This window comes from Coturnix japonica, chromosome 1, assembly GCF_054131305.1.
Source record: "Coturnix japonica strain WE chromosome 1, WE-NBRP24, whole genome shotgun sequence".
NCBI lineage: Eukaryota > Metazoa > Chordata > Aves > Galliformes > Phasianidae > Coturnix > Coturnix japonica.
Genome location: NC_140663.1, coordinates 99,709,581 through 99,727,734, shown reverse-complemented (window position 1 = coordinate 99,727,734; position 18,154 = coordinate 99,709,581). Strand labels below are relative to the sequence as shown.

General features: G+C 39.6%; 1 protein-coding gene across 2 annotated transcripts in view; it reads right to left on the bottom strand.

Moving 5' to 3' along the window:
• Positions 1-2,583: 2,583 nt before the first annotated feature.
• The window catches only part of BACE2 (beta-secretase 2), a 51,446-nt gene continuing 35,875 nt past the window's right edge, over positions 2,584-18,154 (bottom strand). The window contains exons 6-9 of one of the 2 annotated variants that reach the window (XM_015881943.3): positions 15,022-15,123; positions 11,794-11,943; positions 10,447-10,615; positions 2,584-4,622 (exon numbers count right to left, since the gene is read on the bottom strand). In XM_015881943.3, the coding sequence (XP_015737429.2) occupies positions 4,369-4,622; positions 10,447-10,615; positions 11,794-11,943; positions 15,022-15,123 (675 nt within the window). In that variant the 3' untranslated portion in view covers positions 2,584-4,368. The remainder of the gene's footprint in view (positions 4,623-10,446; positions 10,616-11,793; positions 11,944-15,021; positions 15,124-18,154) is intronic. The other variant, XM_085548397.1, reaches the window with a different exon arrangement.

Sequence of the window (18,154 nt, the reverse complement as noted above, 5' to 3'; positions counted from 1 at the left end):
CTTTCCTAAAAGGATCAATCAGTTATGCTCTTAAAATTTGTAATGAAGTGGAGTAATGCGTAGCCTACTAATTTCTCAGTTCCGCACGAATGTGTGCAAGAACTTCTTTACAGTGAAGGTGACAGAGCACTGGAACAGGCTGCCCAGGGAGGTGGTGGAGTCTCCTTCTCTGGAGATATTCAAGACCCACCTGGACGCCTACCTGTGTGACGTGGTGTAGGGAGCCTGCTTTGGCAGGGGGGTTGGACTTGATGATCTCTAGAGGTCCCTTCCAACCCCTACAATTCTGTGATTCTGTGATTCTCTTTCCTCTATTTCCTTTGCTTTCACCTCAGCCATATCAGCTTCCTTTGTGATGAGGCACTACTACTGCTCATGTATATGAAGCTCATTTCGGAGGTCAGAATATGGCAGCCAACCAATAGAGCTGTTGAGAAACCTCTACAGAACTGAAAGAATGTTTCAACATTTCAGGCATTCTGGATTACTGGACAACTAAAAAACTACTCTATCTTTTAAAAAAGTGCTATGTTAAGAGGCTAAAAAAAAAAAAAAGAAAGAAAAAGTCTGGAAAAGGTTAGTATACTAATAACTAATTTTTCAGTGAAGCACAAATTCATACGCTGCAAGTAACTGAGCAGAATCTTTTGATATCAAGCGATAGAGTTAAGAAATTCACCTGTTAACATGATACCAAAGCCAGTACTGTAATAGCTACACATGAACTTGCAGAACACCAAAGCGGAGAACTGAAATGGCCCCCTGCCTTGATACACTGCATTTAAGTTGGTCCAACTTACAAATCCTGAAAACAGAACAATCCCCCGTACCGAACTCCTTTTACTGAATCTGAAAAAACAAACGAAAAAAGCTTATAAAAATTCTCCATGTGTTTTCTTCAGCTCTTAAATTGAGCCAGAAAGCCTATGATAAGATTTCTAAAACCTGCAAAGGCAATGGGATATAACTAATGTATTCCCATGCCTGAACTCAGATTTAACTATTGTACTCAAATCACGCGTCTTCAAATCCCTAATGACTGAACTGATAGCATCAATTATCTAAAAGGCTGCATCCAATAAAACATGGCTTTCTGACATTTTCATGGTACACGATATTACATTCACATTAGGAGATTGCTGGTTCTGCAACAAATATTGATATGTATACAAGGAGTGATTTAGAGCGCTGTGATTTAGAGCACCCTGTCTTCCATAATAAATAGAGAATATATCTCAGCACCATCTTTACCCAAAGCTCTGCTTTTTGGCTTTGGTGGTTGTTTTCTTTCTTATTTATTTATTTATGTATTTATTTATCTCTTCAGGTGTGATTTAATCTGATTTCTGAAGTTAGTTAACAGGAGTATAAAATACCTCACAGGACTCTCCTTTAAAAAAAACACACTGATCACTGGTAAGACATACTTGGGAACGCTGTAGTCTGTCTTTGTGTTTCATCTTTCATGGAAAAATGCTCAAGAGCATTATTTTTCTTAATGTGCTGTAGGCTAAAAATCAACCCTCAAGGGTTTCTATTGCTCTTCTTGTTGCCAGAGCAACAAAGCAATACTCACCTGAATATCTGCCAATGTAAGTATCAATTTACAAGCTAAGATGAATTTTCTGCCGCTAGCAGATGTCATTAACAGCATTTTACTATAAACTAAACTAAATTTTAGTGGCAAGGGATGCCATGAAAACTCAAGAATATATTACTATTTCACTTGTCCTACTTGATTATTGCTCATGTAATTCAAGTATTTCTGTTAAAATGTCTTGACCAATGACTTTCAAAACAAAAGGGTAAAACTGAAAGGCTTCTACATAATATTTTCTACGCTGACTTTGTTAAACAACTCAGAACAACTCTAGCTTGTCATCAGAAGCATACCAGGAACTTTTCCCAATAAATTCCTCCCTAAAACTCCTTATGATGAAGAGATAAGAAGGGAGAGGGAAACAGAAGTTAACGTATTCTGAGAACATACAACTGTTGGTGCTTTCTGAATTGAAAAGGGGCTCACTGTTTACTACTAGATTAATCCAAACATGCACAACACGTTTCTGTTTGAAGCAGATGACAAAAGCATTACTTGTATTACTATATTATACAAGAAGGAATACAAGTTTGAAAAGGTTTGTTAATGCGTCAAACGAAACCCAGGAGGACTGGATCACAGAACTAGAAATGAAGCAAAGTCTTTTGCTGTAAGGAAAACCCAAAGAAACAACTTGTTTTAATAAAGTGTACTAAAAGACCCGATTAAAAAGACATAAAGAAAAAAGACAGGAAGAAAGAGACATATGCAAGGCATATTAGACAGAAAACACCTAAACTGTGTTTCTTACATTCCTTGCAATTGCTTTTCTCCCCTTAAAAGCTAAGAGACAGAGCAGGAATGAGGCAAACTCAAAACTTCCCCCACTTCCAACTCTTAATTCTAAGATAAGTCACTTTCAGATGTTAGATAAAAAAACACAAATCATTTTACCTAACGCAGTCAAGCAGTTTGGAAATGCAGGAATTTAAAAGGAAAGAAAACCACAGGCACTTCTAGTTACGAAGTGATATACACACCAGTTTAAAAAACAACGGTGCTTTATTTGCACACACAGTACGCGCACCTCTGTAAAAGCACCATCCTGGAAATAATAATAATAAAAAAGAAATATTCACCTATTCCCTGCAGAGTCAGAAGCAAAGGCAGTGTGAATCAGAAAGCTGCAGGAAGGGATTACAGGCAGAAAAATTTCTGGGTGACGGATTGGGAGATTCTGAGCTAAGCTTCCTTTTTTTACCACTTTCTTGTTACCCACAGATTTGTATACTGCTCTGCTATTGAATTGCAAAGGATTTTTTTTTTTTCTGATATTTTTTAAAGAGATGACTTGTTATCACTGGACTGTTCAACCTCACGTTGTTTATCTTTTGAACTCACTATGCAAATGCTCTAGAAAAGCAGCTGAGGTACAGTGCTCTCTGACTAAACACATGGAACATCATTCTATCTGCAAAGAAAATACTCTTTTCTGACCTCAGCGTTAAGATCTATGCTTGCACAGTGGAGGTCTGGTCAAATACATTCTTTCCTGATCTCTCCCACTATTGTTTTCAGTCCTACTGCATGTTTGTATTCAGATAGTCAGTCCAGAAATTTTTCAATTGCCTGTCACACCAAACTAAACTAAAACCCCCAGCTGCTGCTCATGTTTAAAAACAAGCCTGCATTAAGATTTTCACTTCACGGTCTGTCCGTGAGGTAACACTTCTCTTGAACATCTACACTGCTGAGCTCAGCAAACAATGGGTTGTATTTTTAGTTTTGTTGATTCCTTCTCGTTACACACTCGCTAAAAATAGGAAAAGACGTAATAGAATGTTTTAGGTTTATAATATCTATACATAAGCAATCCAGCCTTTCCTAAATATCAGTCACCCTGAATTAAAAACAAACAAACAAACAAACAGCCACACAAAACCCCACAATGGGGGGAAAACTGAACAGCTTTTTTATGCATCGAAGTGGAAAGATTTTAAGTATTAATTTCTCTAATATCAACTACTAAGAAGCGTAGGAGTTACATTTGGTTGCATGGGACATCTTGTGTTTTAAGACCAGTTCTAAGTCACATGCTTACCAGTGGTAGCATCCTTGTGAATTAAGAGAGGTAGTCTTGTTTTACGCTAAGGCTGAACAAGTTTGTTTCTCAGTTTTTACCTCCTCAAACCATTTTGCAATGACACCTGGGAATGGTGACCCCTCAAGTGGCAGCAGACGTCTTGAGGAACAAGAACCCAAACCACCTTTTTTCTTGACCTCACTTGCTTTGACTGCTGCGTGTGTCTGACCTTTCTCTTTTCCCCGCACCATAAGCACAGCTTCAAAATGAACTGATGTAAACACAATGCAGTATTCATTTAATGTGATTAGTAAGAAAGGTTATTATTATTTTTTTCTCTTTTTCTACAGTCAGGGTTTGATCAGTTAGAAAATTTGGATAACTTCTTTTTTTATATGAAAGACGGATGGACAACTTTGTTCAGAGAGTGGAAGAACAACATGATGTAGGGGATTTTTCTTCTTAAAAAAAAAAAAAAAAGAAAAGGTACTATTGGGAGTGTAAAGGCTCATTGTACTGTAGTAGCAAATCCAGTACCGTAGCACTTATGAGGTGGTTAACAGTGCTTTGGTTCAGAGTCAGTGTTAGAAAATAAAGCTTAAAAAGTTACGATGCAGAGTATTTGGAGAGCTTTCCACAGCAATTTGTAATGGATGTAGAAAGGACTGAGGCATTGGCTTCTTCCCCTTGGCAAAGTACTTTGTCCTTCATTCTGTTGAAGTCCCAGGTTTCACCATCAAGTTTCTCATTTCCATCGATGTCGCACCAAGGAGGACTCATCGTTGACCACGTCATTGTCAGTGTAGCGATGCTGGCACCGTGGTGGAATAAGCAGCAGGATGATCAATATAAGGAGAATAATCCCACAGAGGCTCATGAGAGCATAGGAAGCTATCCACAACACCGGTTCATGGAAAGTTATGCTAGAAACACAGTTGCTTGCAACATCTGTGGTTGTGAAAGGGCCTTCAATCTCAGACACTGGAGAACCATCAACCTCTGAGAAATTACAAAAAGAGAAGCATTAAGTCTATGAGACACCATTTAAAAGTGAGTAACAAGATCTAGCCTAAAAACCTATGCAACCCTCCCCCCTTCATCATCATGTATCTCAGCTTACACATTTTAAAATGTTTTTCTTATTGCAATTAGCATGCTGGTATCCCACATTTATAAAATGGGAATCTGAGGCAAACGGAGACCATAACACTCCCACATCTACATAGGCTGTCAATGAGAGAGCAGAAATTTAACTCATCTCCCATAGCCAACTTAAAGCCCCAGCTGCTGGATCACATTTTCCTTCTGAACTAACCTTTCAGAAATGTCAATTTAATGAGGCTTAAAAAATCCTACAGTACCAGTACACTGTTCAGGGCCTGGGGAGTTTTTGTTGTTTCCGGCATTTGCAACAAGTGGAAGAGGCTCTGAGAGGATTCTTACATCTTCTGTATTAGCTGCCTCCCAAGGTTTTAGGGAGCTGTACACAGGTTCATTAGCTTCACAGATACTTTAGAGGACCATATTTTAGGCAGAAAGCAGCACCGATAGCCTCAGGAGTGGTACTGCTGAGATGAAAATCAAGAAGGAAGGGGAGGTAAAGCAGAAGAGCTTGGGGACAGCTGCCCAGAATAGGGGAAGAGTGGAGGGGATGGTCAGTGCCAATAGTGAGGAGTCTGGACAAGACACGTTGGGCAGTGAGGAAGAATCTAACAGCAGATCAAAAATGGACATGACAGAGCTAAAGGAAGAATTGCGAAGGAGTGCCTCAGCAGCCATCCATCTTGGCACATCACAAGCTCCCTGATTTGTTTCATTACCGCCACAAGACGGTACTTGTTAAACCAGTATTTGCTGGAAAAGGTTATGCTGCCCATGGTTGTCACAGTAACCATGGCAAGCCAGCAAAGCTGCCCTGAACTGCGGATGGGGCTATGTGTGTTGTAAAGGCAGAGCAAGGGAGTTGCCTGGGGCAACAAAATATTCAGGGCTTTTTGTACCTACAGGCCTGTAGCTGGGGAAGGACACACCTTCCAGCTTGCTTAGGGCAACTAGGAGCCTGCAGTCAGTGCTCTCTATGCATTTTAACAAACTTTCCATACAGCTGTCGTTCACTTTTCTAGTGAAATACTCCAAGGCACATTTATATATTTCCTGAAAAGACCTCAGTTTTAAGGTTCTTGCCTCTGTTCGTTTTACACACGATCTTAAGACACACGATCTTAAGTGGCCCTGCCTACTGTAAACATTATCTCTCTTTTACACACAGCTTTGACAAGTCTCATGCAAGCACATTTGAAGAGATTGGCATAAAACATCCTCAGAAAGGAAGATGGAAGATGCAGCATTCTCAGCCTCCCATGATCTCATATTACTTATAAGTTCAATTCTCACTAGAATTACTTCAACTTATGTAAGGGTGCTAATATATGAGGCTGTTCTGCTCACTCACAGTCTTGTCCCTAGTGACAGGTAAGCTTCCAGGAGAGTCAGGACACCTCACTCATCTGATGGAAAACACACCTGCCATAAGAAATGCCAGACCCAAGAATTTTCTCAGGGATCACTCGCTGAACCAACCCTTTCTCCCGCTGCAGATGTGGGAAGACTGGGAAGACTTCTTTGGTGGCAAAAGACTATTAGGCAGAGCTGCGTGAAACCTGAGGCTGCATTCACAAGCTTTCTGACATCAGTAACAACCAAACACGTGCTCTCTCAACTCGTCAGAACAACAATGTGGCCACTGCACCCCATATCATCAGCATTTCTTCGCCAAGACACTGCTGTCGCACAGACACAGCATGGAAACTTCACAGGAGTGGACAGAATTGCAAAAGACTACCTTGAAGGCCTGTGAAATCAGCTTTGTTAAGAGTCCATGTATTGTACTTGCCCTGCCATGCAATTCTTTCTCATACGTATCTCACTGTTCTTCTCCGCCCCACCATTTTGTATATCTCTATGAAGCCCGGCAGCAAAACCAAACTAAATCACATATAATATCAATGCGAAACGCAAGGCATCGATATTACTATTTAGGAATTCAGCATTTTGAAGAAGTGAAAAAATGAAAAGAAAAAAAAAAGCAACACAATTTTCCACCTTGGAGATAGGTCTGAAAATAAACAGTCCCTAATTATTTATTATTTGGTTCAAATACAATAACTATTCCTTATATAAAGAAAAAGCAATACAAAATTATTGCTGTGGTGGCTGACATTTGAAATTACATTTTGAGAATGTTTGATAGCAGTACAGACTCTTTTTTCCTCCTGAAAAGAAAACTTTACCCTCTTCTACTCTGACGGTAATTGCAAGGAAATAAAAAGGGAGAAATTTGCCTAAACTGTTCAAATATACCCTTAACATAAAATAAGTCACATGAGCTACTATATGTTAGTTGAATTGTGATATTTTGGCTTTTTTGTTGTTGTTGTTAGAATACCTGGTGATAGCTACCTATAGTCATTTCTTGACCTTGAACAAATGGGATTTCCTACAGTATTGATGATTACAGGACAAAAATGCTATCTTACAACATCTGTATAGACCTCAAAGTTGTGAAGGTCTAACAATCTCTTTTACTGTCTCGGATTTTCTGGAAAGGAAGCAACCTGAAGTGAGACCAAATATATCACAGAACTGTGAAGTGCTGCCTGGTAGGGACCTAGTGCACCTAGTGCAGCTTCCTACTCAGAGTAGGACTGACATCATCAATAGATCAAGTAAGGTACAGCTTTGTCCTTCCAAGCCTTGGAAAACTCTGAGGATGGCAAACTTACGATCATTCTGGAGAACCTGATGTACTCTTCTGCTGAAGGTTTCCTAATGTTCATAGTGAATATCTCAGAGTATTACTGGTGGATGTTGACTTTCATTACATGTTTTCACTTGCATTCATCCTTGGTTTGCATTCACCTTGATGCCCACCGTAATCTCTAGTTCTTTTTGCCAGAGGACAGCTCTTCAGCCAGTCCCCCCTCAGACTGTACCCATGTGTGATGGTTTTCTGCTGAAGATACAGAACTCCTTAGTTCTGTTCACTGAACCTTATGAAGTTTCTGATGCTCAGCCCTCCATGTTAGCACTTTCCTTTTCACTTGAAGATCTGTTAGCCACTGTGTTCACCATGTTAGCCATTCTCTCAAGTTTAGTGAATGAAACAGTGAGGAGAGTGCATTCTGTCTCATCACAGCTTAGTGATTGTGTAGATGTCATTTATGATTATGGCGTGCTTGGTGCATTTCTGCCCTTAAAACATCCAAGGCTTGCTGCTATGATTTTCTCACTTATTACAAAATAACAAGAGGTGTAATTCTACTCAATGTTGAAGTACCATTAGATTGCATCACTAATACTATCTAAGTGATTCAAACATTCGGTCTCAAGATGGAACTTGATCCAAACCTTTTCCTGGTCATTCTGCAGATACTGCTTATCTCTGAAGTTAACAACAGACATCTTGAAACAATTTGAAACTAGTAACAGGCAGAATAAGCCTTAAAGGAAAAAGGATATCTCTTTTCCTGCCTCAATGTATTAGCTTGCTGCTTTCTGACTAAGATCTCCTCACTCTTCAGTTCTTGGTAGATCCTGGAGAATGAAAACAGGGCAAGGAGGACTGTGGGATAAATCATTTCTCATCGCCAGCCATTCTAGCCAACAGAAACATGGAACTTAGTTAAGGTCTTTAGCCTTAGTTTTTGTTCCCACTGTTTTTTTTTTTTATTCTGCATATATCTGTTCAATATCTTACAAAAGCACGGGTTTAAATTTAGTGTTAACGTACTACTGTAAACAAGAAAGCACAGATCATTATAAAGAAGCACAGCAACACTGAACGGTCTCCTCTATGTTTCTACTTCTGAGGGTTTATGCCGTCAGTAATTCAATTTAATTTATGCCACGAACAGACTAAAAAGCTCCAAATAAATTACATTAATATAGTTGCTATGGAGGACGTGGCTGGCCTCCACAGGAAGCCAGTTAGGCAGCTTAATCTCTCACACTGCACTGACTGCTAAGCACTCATAGTTGTGGTTTTCTGATGAAAGTAGTGTTAAATATGGAAGCCACAAGCTGTGAAGAAGTGAATTCAGAATAGCTGGCACATCCAGCAAAATGTCATCTGCCCCCCATGATTAAAGTCTAACAAATCAGTATATCTTGTCTCAGTCAGTGGTTTGCACCTTCTGATTCCTCAAGAAGCATCAGGTTCCCATGATGCTAGGTTAGACATACGCATGAAACATGGACAAAGAAACAAGAATTAAATGCATTCTAACACCAGCTGGGGATCATCGTGTGTCCAAGCTCATGTAGATTCGGATTTCATTTCTAGTCAGAAAGCTCAGCTCTTCTACTCTAGAGAGGTTTGCTGAATTAAGTACAACGGACAAACTCCATGCTTCTGTGTAGCAATATTAATGTGAAAGTGTTACTATGGTTCCCAGATTCTTTTCTCTACACAGACACGCTGTGAAAGCAATTCTTATGATCACCAGCTGGCTCGCCCTGCCAACCTGATGCTGGTCACAATGTTGAGTCAAAGTGCCCCTTCCATTAATGGTTGCAGCATGGCAGGGACTGAGGCACTTCTAGCCTTCGTAAATTGCAGTTGGGAAGAAAACGGAGGAATGACAGTCAGAAAAACCTGCCCAGCAATATTTGTGCAGTTACGCTCTCCTTCCAAATGCATTCAAAACTTATCTTTCATCACTGTAGGGTATCTCATAGAGTTCTTCACTAAGTAGCCTGCATCAAACATCCAGATTTTTTTTCTTTGCTAGCTCAAAGGCAACAATTTTGAGCCCACTAACAATATAGAGATTAAAATAAATAAATAATTGTATAAAGCTTTTAGAATGCCCTGAATCTATGACTCAGCTAGTCTCTTTTTTCCCTCAATTTCCTGATTGCACTAAGCACTCAAATACTTACTGCCCTTACATCTCTAACATAAATAATGGGGATTAAAGTGGCAGTGCCAGTCAATACTCCTTTTCTCATGCATATCCCAGATGCTACGCTTTTCAAGGCACATATCACTTGTATTTGGGACAGACACTTGCATATGTGTACACAGCCTTTTCTTCTTGTCCCACTTCTATGTTCAAGTGGTGCCAAAGCAATGTCTCATCAGCAAAGGGAAGAAACACCAAAATTGCTTTTAGCTACTTTTGGGAAGGTAAGATTAAAAAAACAAATAAATAACACAAAACAACAAGAAAGTTAAGCAGCACTGTGAAATCTGCCGAAAATGATCAACTCTTTTCTTCACATTTACTCAGCAGCTTAATGGTTTTCTACTTACACTGAGCAAACAATGTGTTTAGAACCAGCACAAACATCGCAAGTCTTAATTTGAGTGCCATTTTCATCTTTGCTCTGAGTATTTCTGAAAGGCTGTAAAGGCACAATTTGTATTTAGAGAAATACATGAGTAAGGTACTTGACTGCCCAGTCAAGTTAAGAATCAATTTATCTGCAAATTGAAACAGGACTGCACAAATGAAGCCGCATTAAAAACAGGGACCGATCTATGTTGGGGAAGCTGCACACACTGATCGGTGTCTCAGTAAGAAGATCCTCTCTCAGCAGGAAGAATGCAGCTAAGATATGCAAAATCGATGCTGATTTACTTCATACCAAAAGACCTTCTTTTTTACTCTCCCTGAAATCTGAATACTTTGGGATTGCTAAGACATTTTTTACTGCTAACCACACTTTCATACCTTTCCTCACTATGTAAAGCACAAAGGTCTTTTCTGAGAGTAGCAAGTGTTTCCTCACTCACTAGTCCTGCACAAAATACTGTTCTCACCTGCACATGGACTCACTGCGAAGCCCACTCTCCTCTGAGCTCTGTCAAAGATTACATAGAAGCCTTCCATGACCGTAGCACCGATAACCAAGGCATTGGTGGAGGAAGAGATCCCAAATCGGTAGCACTGCAAGTTCTCTCCGATTCCAAGGATGGGTTGAATGTAAAGCTATTAAAGTAAGAACAACAAAAAGAAAGAAAGCCAGAGTGTAACAAGCAACACCACAGAGTACTTACAAGACTTTTTTCAGGTTTTCAAAATCAAACACTCAAATTCCACTGGAGATCAAAAGTGAACAGCAGCAAACAGACTTCTGTACATTTAAACCTGATCAAAGCTTACATGCACGTAAAAGCTCTTCGGAGCCTAAGTTTAAAATTTAAACACAGTCATTCGCTACGTGCAGAGAACCTGCAAGTTCACAAAGGCCACTTTTTACTATATGTTCAACAAGGGGAGGATATGTAAGAAAGAATTTGGAACATGAATTCAAATTGTAGAAGGAAAATATTATTTAAAACAAAAAAATCAGGATAAAATCCATCCAGAGATCATTCAGTGTTAGCTTAAGGTTCTAGGTTCAGAAATTCAAGCCACATTTTACCTCTTTTCTCCTGGGGGAAGATGAAAGATTGACATACTACATGATCAATAAAGAAAAAGCTTATCGTGAGGCTTCACTATATTTCCAGTTAAAATGTACTTAAAAATTCATTCTCTTCTACGCTCCTGACCATTCCCTGAAGTAAAAGATTATATTAGTAATGTTAGAAGATACTGGCCTATATTGCAATCTGTACTGGGGTAAAAAAAGCCAGAGAGCAGAAATAAAAGTGGCACAGCATTATATTCTAAAAGCTAGGATGGAATATGAATAAAAGATAAACCAACCAAGTTATATGAACTGGTGAAGAGATCACACAGGCTCCTCGCCAAGACTATCATTTTCAGGAGAAGTGCTCCAATTCAGAATGCCATGAAAAACAAATCAATTTCCTTCTCCCAAAATTAGAAGATCAAAATGAATAGGAACACTCCATATCGATATCTAATATGGCTAATGCTCAAGAAAACAAAACAAAACTTGTTTATTTTTCCTAAATCATTTCCAACGACATGGGCCGCATTCTGAGGGAAACTTTCATATTTGGCTCTGGCAGTTGGAGTTTCTTCTAATACACAAGTTTCTTTGTTACTTTTCCTGCTTAAAAACTGAAAAGAAAATTCCCTTGCATGTAATAAGGCAATTCTATACTACCATTAGAAATAGCTCCCATTTTTAAAGAGCACATGCCTTATAATACTAAAAATAAAAGCAACGTTGAATAAACAAAGAAAACCAAGACCTGTGGTAGGATAGAGATCCGAAATGACCTGCTAGAGTTTTCATCCCTCATGTAAATAGAGAGTTTGGGAAATAAGGACCAGGGTCTTTCAGTTTTATCCCAGCATGCAAGTTGTGAACCAGACCAGAAGCCAGAAGAGAATTCTTGTATCTATGGAAAAAGAAGAGCGATACACACAGATTACATACATTGTGGTAGATTTTGATAGGTCTGACCAAATGCTAACTATTAAAATAAATACATAGTTTCTAAGAACACAAAGCACATACAAGCCACATGAATATCTAATGGAATCGCTTCACTTTCTCACACACATAGTTTTTTACTCAGCTTTGGGGTTTTGAAGCCAAAGGGTATGCCAAAATCTCCTAGCATCCAAGAGACTCCAGGTCTGGTCAATGAAAAGAAACACATCTCCCTCTCATGCCACTCTGCCACTCACTACCAGAAGGACTTGATGTGCTTTTGAAATAAAAGTTGATTAGCAGTGTTTCTTAATATAGCCATGACACCAACTAAGTGAAAATTAAACCCTTACAGAGCTTCTTCACCTAAGATAACAATCCTGCCTGAAGTTCTTGCTCCCTGAAGCACACAAATTTGATGTGCTGCCAGATCAGAGTAAATCATTATTGCATGCAGTGCTTTGTGTTGGCTCTGACTCCCCAATGAAGCAGCACACAAGCCCATATCTTATTACACTGTTGTACAGCCAAATTCTCTCATACAGGTTCAAAAGATGGAATCCAGCCTCTCTACCCCACTCATTTATAATTATCTGTGAAATTGATTATTTTGCAAATATCAGCTCATGCATTATTTAGATGGCATTTTACAGGTGACAAGTATTCACACCCACCCACCTACTTGCCAATGAAATAATTAAGGCTGTATTAGAGACAATATATTTACAAGTGCTCATCTGTGTTCTTGGACTGGCAAACATTCATACAAACACAGCACGAGACTTACAGATACAGATGGGTTTTACACTTTACTCTCAAATGCATGCTGAAGTAAATCTCTTGGTATGGAACAGAAATGCTTGACCACTCACAGCAGTCCCAAATCAGACCTGCTGAAAACATAGCACTCTCCATTTTCTATTGCAAAACAGAGCTTGTTATCTGAGAAGCGCTCCCAGGCAGCACCCAGACTGGACAGGCAAAATCCATCAAGTGCTCTACTATAAGTGCCTACTTTGATTTTCTAGTGAGGCTGCTTATTATATTGTATTTCCTTTGCCTTACTTCTGTATGTTGAACAAATGCATTGGGAAGCATTTGGCTTTATGATATCTAAAAGGTTATTAAAAGAAAGATTCTAGGTTTATTTGAGCTTTCCCTTCTCCATCTTCATGAGGTACAGTAGCTGTGCCTTTCCCCCAACTCATCTCTGCTCATCTGCTATACCCACCACTCTTCAGACCTCCCAACATCAAACCACATCTATAACTGCCCCCTAAAAGACTTCAGACCAAATAGGGGCATTTTAAAAGAAAAATCCATGCCATTAAAGAGCATAAAGCTACAGACTTGATTTTTTTAAATTATTGTTATTTTTTAATGGAGTTGAATAAAGGAATGGTACACATGCCAATATACCTGAGGGGGCAATAACATCTTGCTGGGAAGCCAGTAACAAGCAGCCAGAAGCAGGAACTTGTTAACCTGCTGCACCAGTGGTCAGAGGTATCTGACTACAGCAGATGGTTTTATGTTTCTGTAATACATAGCTTGCAAGAAGCACAGAGCACAAAGTGAAGTTGTCACGCCATTGGTACAAATGTACCCATTTTGATAAAATAATTCTGACAGCTCTAGAAACCAATCCTTGCACCTTGTTAACTACTTTCTCATTTAGTAGACTATCTCCTAAAAGCACGATAAAGGGATAAAGAGATAAAGGGATACAACAATAAGGCCCTTGAAACTAAAAAATAGCCCTGGAAGAGAAGAGTTTGTTTATGCATTTTTAATAGGAAGAACAAAAATCATTAGGCAAAGTGAGAGAGCGGTTCCCCTCTAATATCTTATTGATCTGGCTTCTTACTTGGCATGTGGAAAGCCCTTGTTTGAACGCCCTTTCTCACATCAGGGAAGAGCACAGAGTGCTGTGACCCACTCCCTAGGAGGATGCCATGCCTACATTACACGAACTCTAGGGTACGCTTCTTTCAATTCCCTCCCCCCTCATCAGCTGCAATTGTTGCAGTCAATATTTAAGCACTTTACAAAGAGCAGAACTTTTAAACCAGGGAAACTGAGCTCTGTAAGATAATCTGCATATTTATTTCACATACCAGACAACTACAGGCGGTGAATAAACTCTTCATGCCAAATCTCCGCTTTCAGTCAGGAAAAGGGTATCAGTCTTGAACTGACAGCACACAGTTAAGTATGTTGCCTGTCGGACAGCCAGCCAATAGCTCACTTACTGTGTTTCCTGTGATTTGCACTTCCTACCACTGTCTCTTCCTGAAGCCATGACAAAAATACTAAATTTGTTCACATCAAAATATCTGGAATTTATTCCTTTGCTTTAACCTCCTCAGTGTTGTTCACTGTATTCAGCCAAAATTCATGAATAGCTTTTGTTCACTACAAAATGCTGTTTCAGTTACTCTACACTCAGATAAATGCACCGTGCTCCTGCCCTACTTCTAAAGCCTACTCTATTTCTAAAGAATGACACTTGAAAACTTCATTAAATAATGACATTCAAAAGCATCTTTTTTTGATTTGAATTATCCTGATGAATTGCATCCATTCTACGCAACAATCAAGCTTATATTTGGAAAGTAACTGCTTGTAGAAGCAGGCTCTTCTACCTTACCCTCTGTTTGGAATGAAAGGACTGATTTTTGGACTCTTAATACCTTGAATAGAAAAGTATTGAATTAAGTTCATGTATCTGAATTGCTTAGAGCAAAATACTCAGTCTCCACAGTATTTCTGGTGCATTTTCATATACGCACCTTCTGTCTGGATTTAGACCCCATTTTTCCCACCTTACTTCCTGTTCTTTTGTCTTCCTTTCCCTTTTCTGCTTCCATCGAATTCATCCATAAGTTCTTAACAGAAGTACATCAAGAAAGATTCTGCTCCCCTCAAGTAAACGGCTCTATGACTTACAAGGCAGGCAGAGAAGATGACACTCTTTTCAAAGATCAAGTGATTATTTAACAAGAATTTGACATTTAAAGCAAAATAAATGGCATTAGCTTACCAGGGATGTGCGAGCTATCGCTTGTACAACAGCGCTGAAGACTTTCTGGGGCAGACGGAGGAGGGTGGTCCCACTGTCTACTATTGCTTTATCAGCATTATACTAGAAAGGAGGAAAAAGGAGAGAAATTACTCACTTTAGTTAATGTAATGCAGATTAAGCTGTTTCACAGCAATGACAGGGTTGTTCTTTTTTGACAGCTGACTTCATCAACCTGTATGTCATACTTTTCAGCAGTCACAGAATCATAGAACTAAAGTGCCTTCATGGTTAGCACTGACACAGGGTAATCACACCAAAACAGCATGCATGTATGTCTAAGCCATGCACTGAGGTCTCTGCAGTAATGCAAAGTACTCACTCTAGTTTAAATGTCACACAGCAGCTTGTTTTTAGTGACTGCTGTTTCTTACTTGAAAATGATCAGAGGACAAGAGCCCTCTTTACATGGCATGATTGGTACCGACTCGAGTATGGAAGCCAATTGCACACCTTTCTTTCTAATCTTAGGAAAACCACGAGAACACATACAAAAGCAACTGCAAAGAAATCTGAAAATTTCAATCTTGCCTCTTCAAAATCTGTGGACCCTTTAAAAACTATGATTGATTGCAAAAAGGAAGGCATGAAACAGCAGCAGTCATTGGCATTAATTACTTCCCAGCTTATGGAAAATACCAGCTAATTCAGCAGGATCAATATAACCAAATTAAAGCATTTAGAAACCCATTTTGGCATATCTGTGACACTAACATGCAATGGCCAGCAACCCTGAGAGCCACCCTTGGAAATAAGTTGGTGGGAGCCACAACCAAGAGAGCCAACCACTAGCATAAAACCACACAGAATTCCTTTCTTATGGATTTCTATGCGGTGTACAGTGTACACTCAGCACGCAGTAACTTCTTGCCTTATCAGTCTTGCTGGTTAATATTTAACAGAGCACCAGTGGCTGCTCCCTGCCTTCTCAGCCCTGTTCTGCCAGCAGCTGCAGCACAATACTGGACAGACTCTGAGCACTCAAGTGAGAGGGACAGCTTTTTCCTATCAAGGAAAGGAGTAGTCCCTAGTGGCTGTTACAAAAGAAGTTCCACTTCCTAGAAAACAATTAGGAGATGAGAGGGCACACAATTCATCAACACATATGACGAATTATGTGTTCTCGGCAAACCCATAATTAGTTAACCTTCTATCATTCTAGCCTTCATTTACTACTCTTCTCCTAAAGTTTTGCTGGGAGATATCTTTAAATCCAGAAAGACATTATGCCTTTTGTAGTACTGACTGACATACTATGCTGATACATCCAAGGTGAAAGCAAATCATGGCTCAGAAGAGTGACAATAACAGGAAACTTTCATAACACTACTAGATTTTAAAGTGAGTTGTTTTTTTGGAAGCAGCACATGTTAAACAGTCGGTACAAGGCCTCCATTTCAAAACACGTTGACTGTTTTTTAAGGCTGGAAGGAAAAGCAAACACAAACATTTTTGTCAGAGGCTCAGCAGTTCTGCATTCCTAACAATATAATAGGGAGACATTTAAACAGACCTCGTTCTGCTTATTAAGTTGAAGATGGTATGATTCATTTAAAATACTTTCTACAGAAATATGACTTCTGTATTTTGTATGGCAATATGTTTATGCTCATGTAATCTTTTATTGTTAATTTCATTTAATTTGTATGAACTATAAAAACTTCAGAATTATCCCATTCTACTGATTTCCAGTTAAGAGGACAAGTGACAGGCAATACAGGGTGGCTAATGAAAACGGGGCATGAATATCATAGAACTAAAATCAAAACATGAGTAGCAACAACCAACAGCAAGAACCAAATCAAACACACACATACTCATATCCTCTAGAAAAACATAAAACAGCTTTGGAACAAAAAAACCAACACAGTCTTATTAGACTGATTCAGAGACAGCAGAAAATTACTCCTAATAAGAACAGAAAGCACGGGGAATAATAATTAGCAAGGCTGAAGTGAACAAAATTTGGTTTTTGTTTCTTTGACCATGAGACTCTTTGAGAATCAGCATCTGTTTAGGACAGACAAGACACACCCTCGTGGGGCAAACACATTTTTGCCAGGCTGACCTTGTAAAGAGGGCTTTAAATTAGGAAGGAGCAGGACAGAGAGAAAGCAACCAGAAGTCCAATAAAGGAGTGATACATAGGGCTGCTGAACAAATGGCACTGAGTGATATGATAGGGATGGATCACAAAATCAACAATATGCGTCTTGAGAGGGGTCGCCTCCAGCACTTGCAGGCAAAATAAGGAAATGCCAACAAGGCAACTGTACGGAGAAATTATCAAAAACATTTTCTAGGGACCCAAAATGTTCGAGTTCCCCTCTTAAGTGCCTTAAGTATACCAACATATAAAATATGGGGAGTAAAAAAGATGAGTTGGAGACATGCTTATCCTTGCAGGGCTATGGTCTTATTGGCATCAGGGGATATGGTGGGATGGCTCCCAGGACTGCAGTATTGTAAAGGAAGGATGTAGGCTCTTGAGGAAGGACAGGTGGGGGAGATGAGGAAGGAGTGCGGCCCTTGAAGTCAGTGGTCAGTAAGAGTGCATTAAACTTGACCTAGGGGATGGATGAGGAGCTGACAGAGAGCTGATGGGTCAGGATTAAAGGGAGGGAAAGCAAGGTGACATTGTAGTGAGGGTCTGCTACAGGCCATCTGAACAGGAAGAATAAGTGGACAAGCCTCTATGGCTGAACAGGAGCAGCCTCTCATTCACAAGCCCTTGTTCTGATAGTGGACTTCTTTCACCCCAGTATCTGCTGGAGTGACAGCACGGCAGGGTGTAAACAATCTAGGAGGTTCCTGGACTGCACTGGTGATATCTTCCTTCCCCAAGTGATAGAGGAGCTATTTGAGAGAGGTTCTCTGATAGACCTTGTTCTCACCAACAAGGAAGGACTGGCAGGGAATGTGAAGTTCGAGGGCAGTCTTGGCTGCCACGACCATGAAATGATGAAGTTCACTGTCCTTAGGGCTGTGGGTAGGGCACCCAGCAAACTCACAAAACTGGACCTCAGTAGAGAAGATTCTAGCCTCATCAGGGATCTGCTCAGTAGAATACCATAGGATAATGCAATAAAGGTAA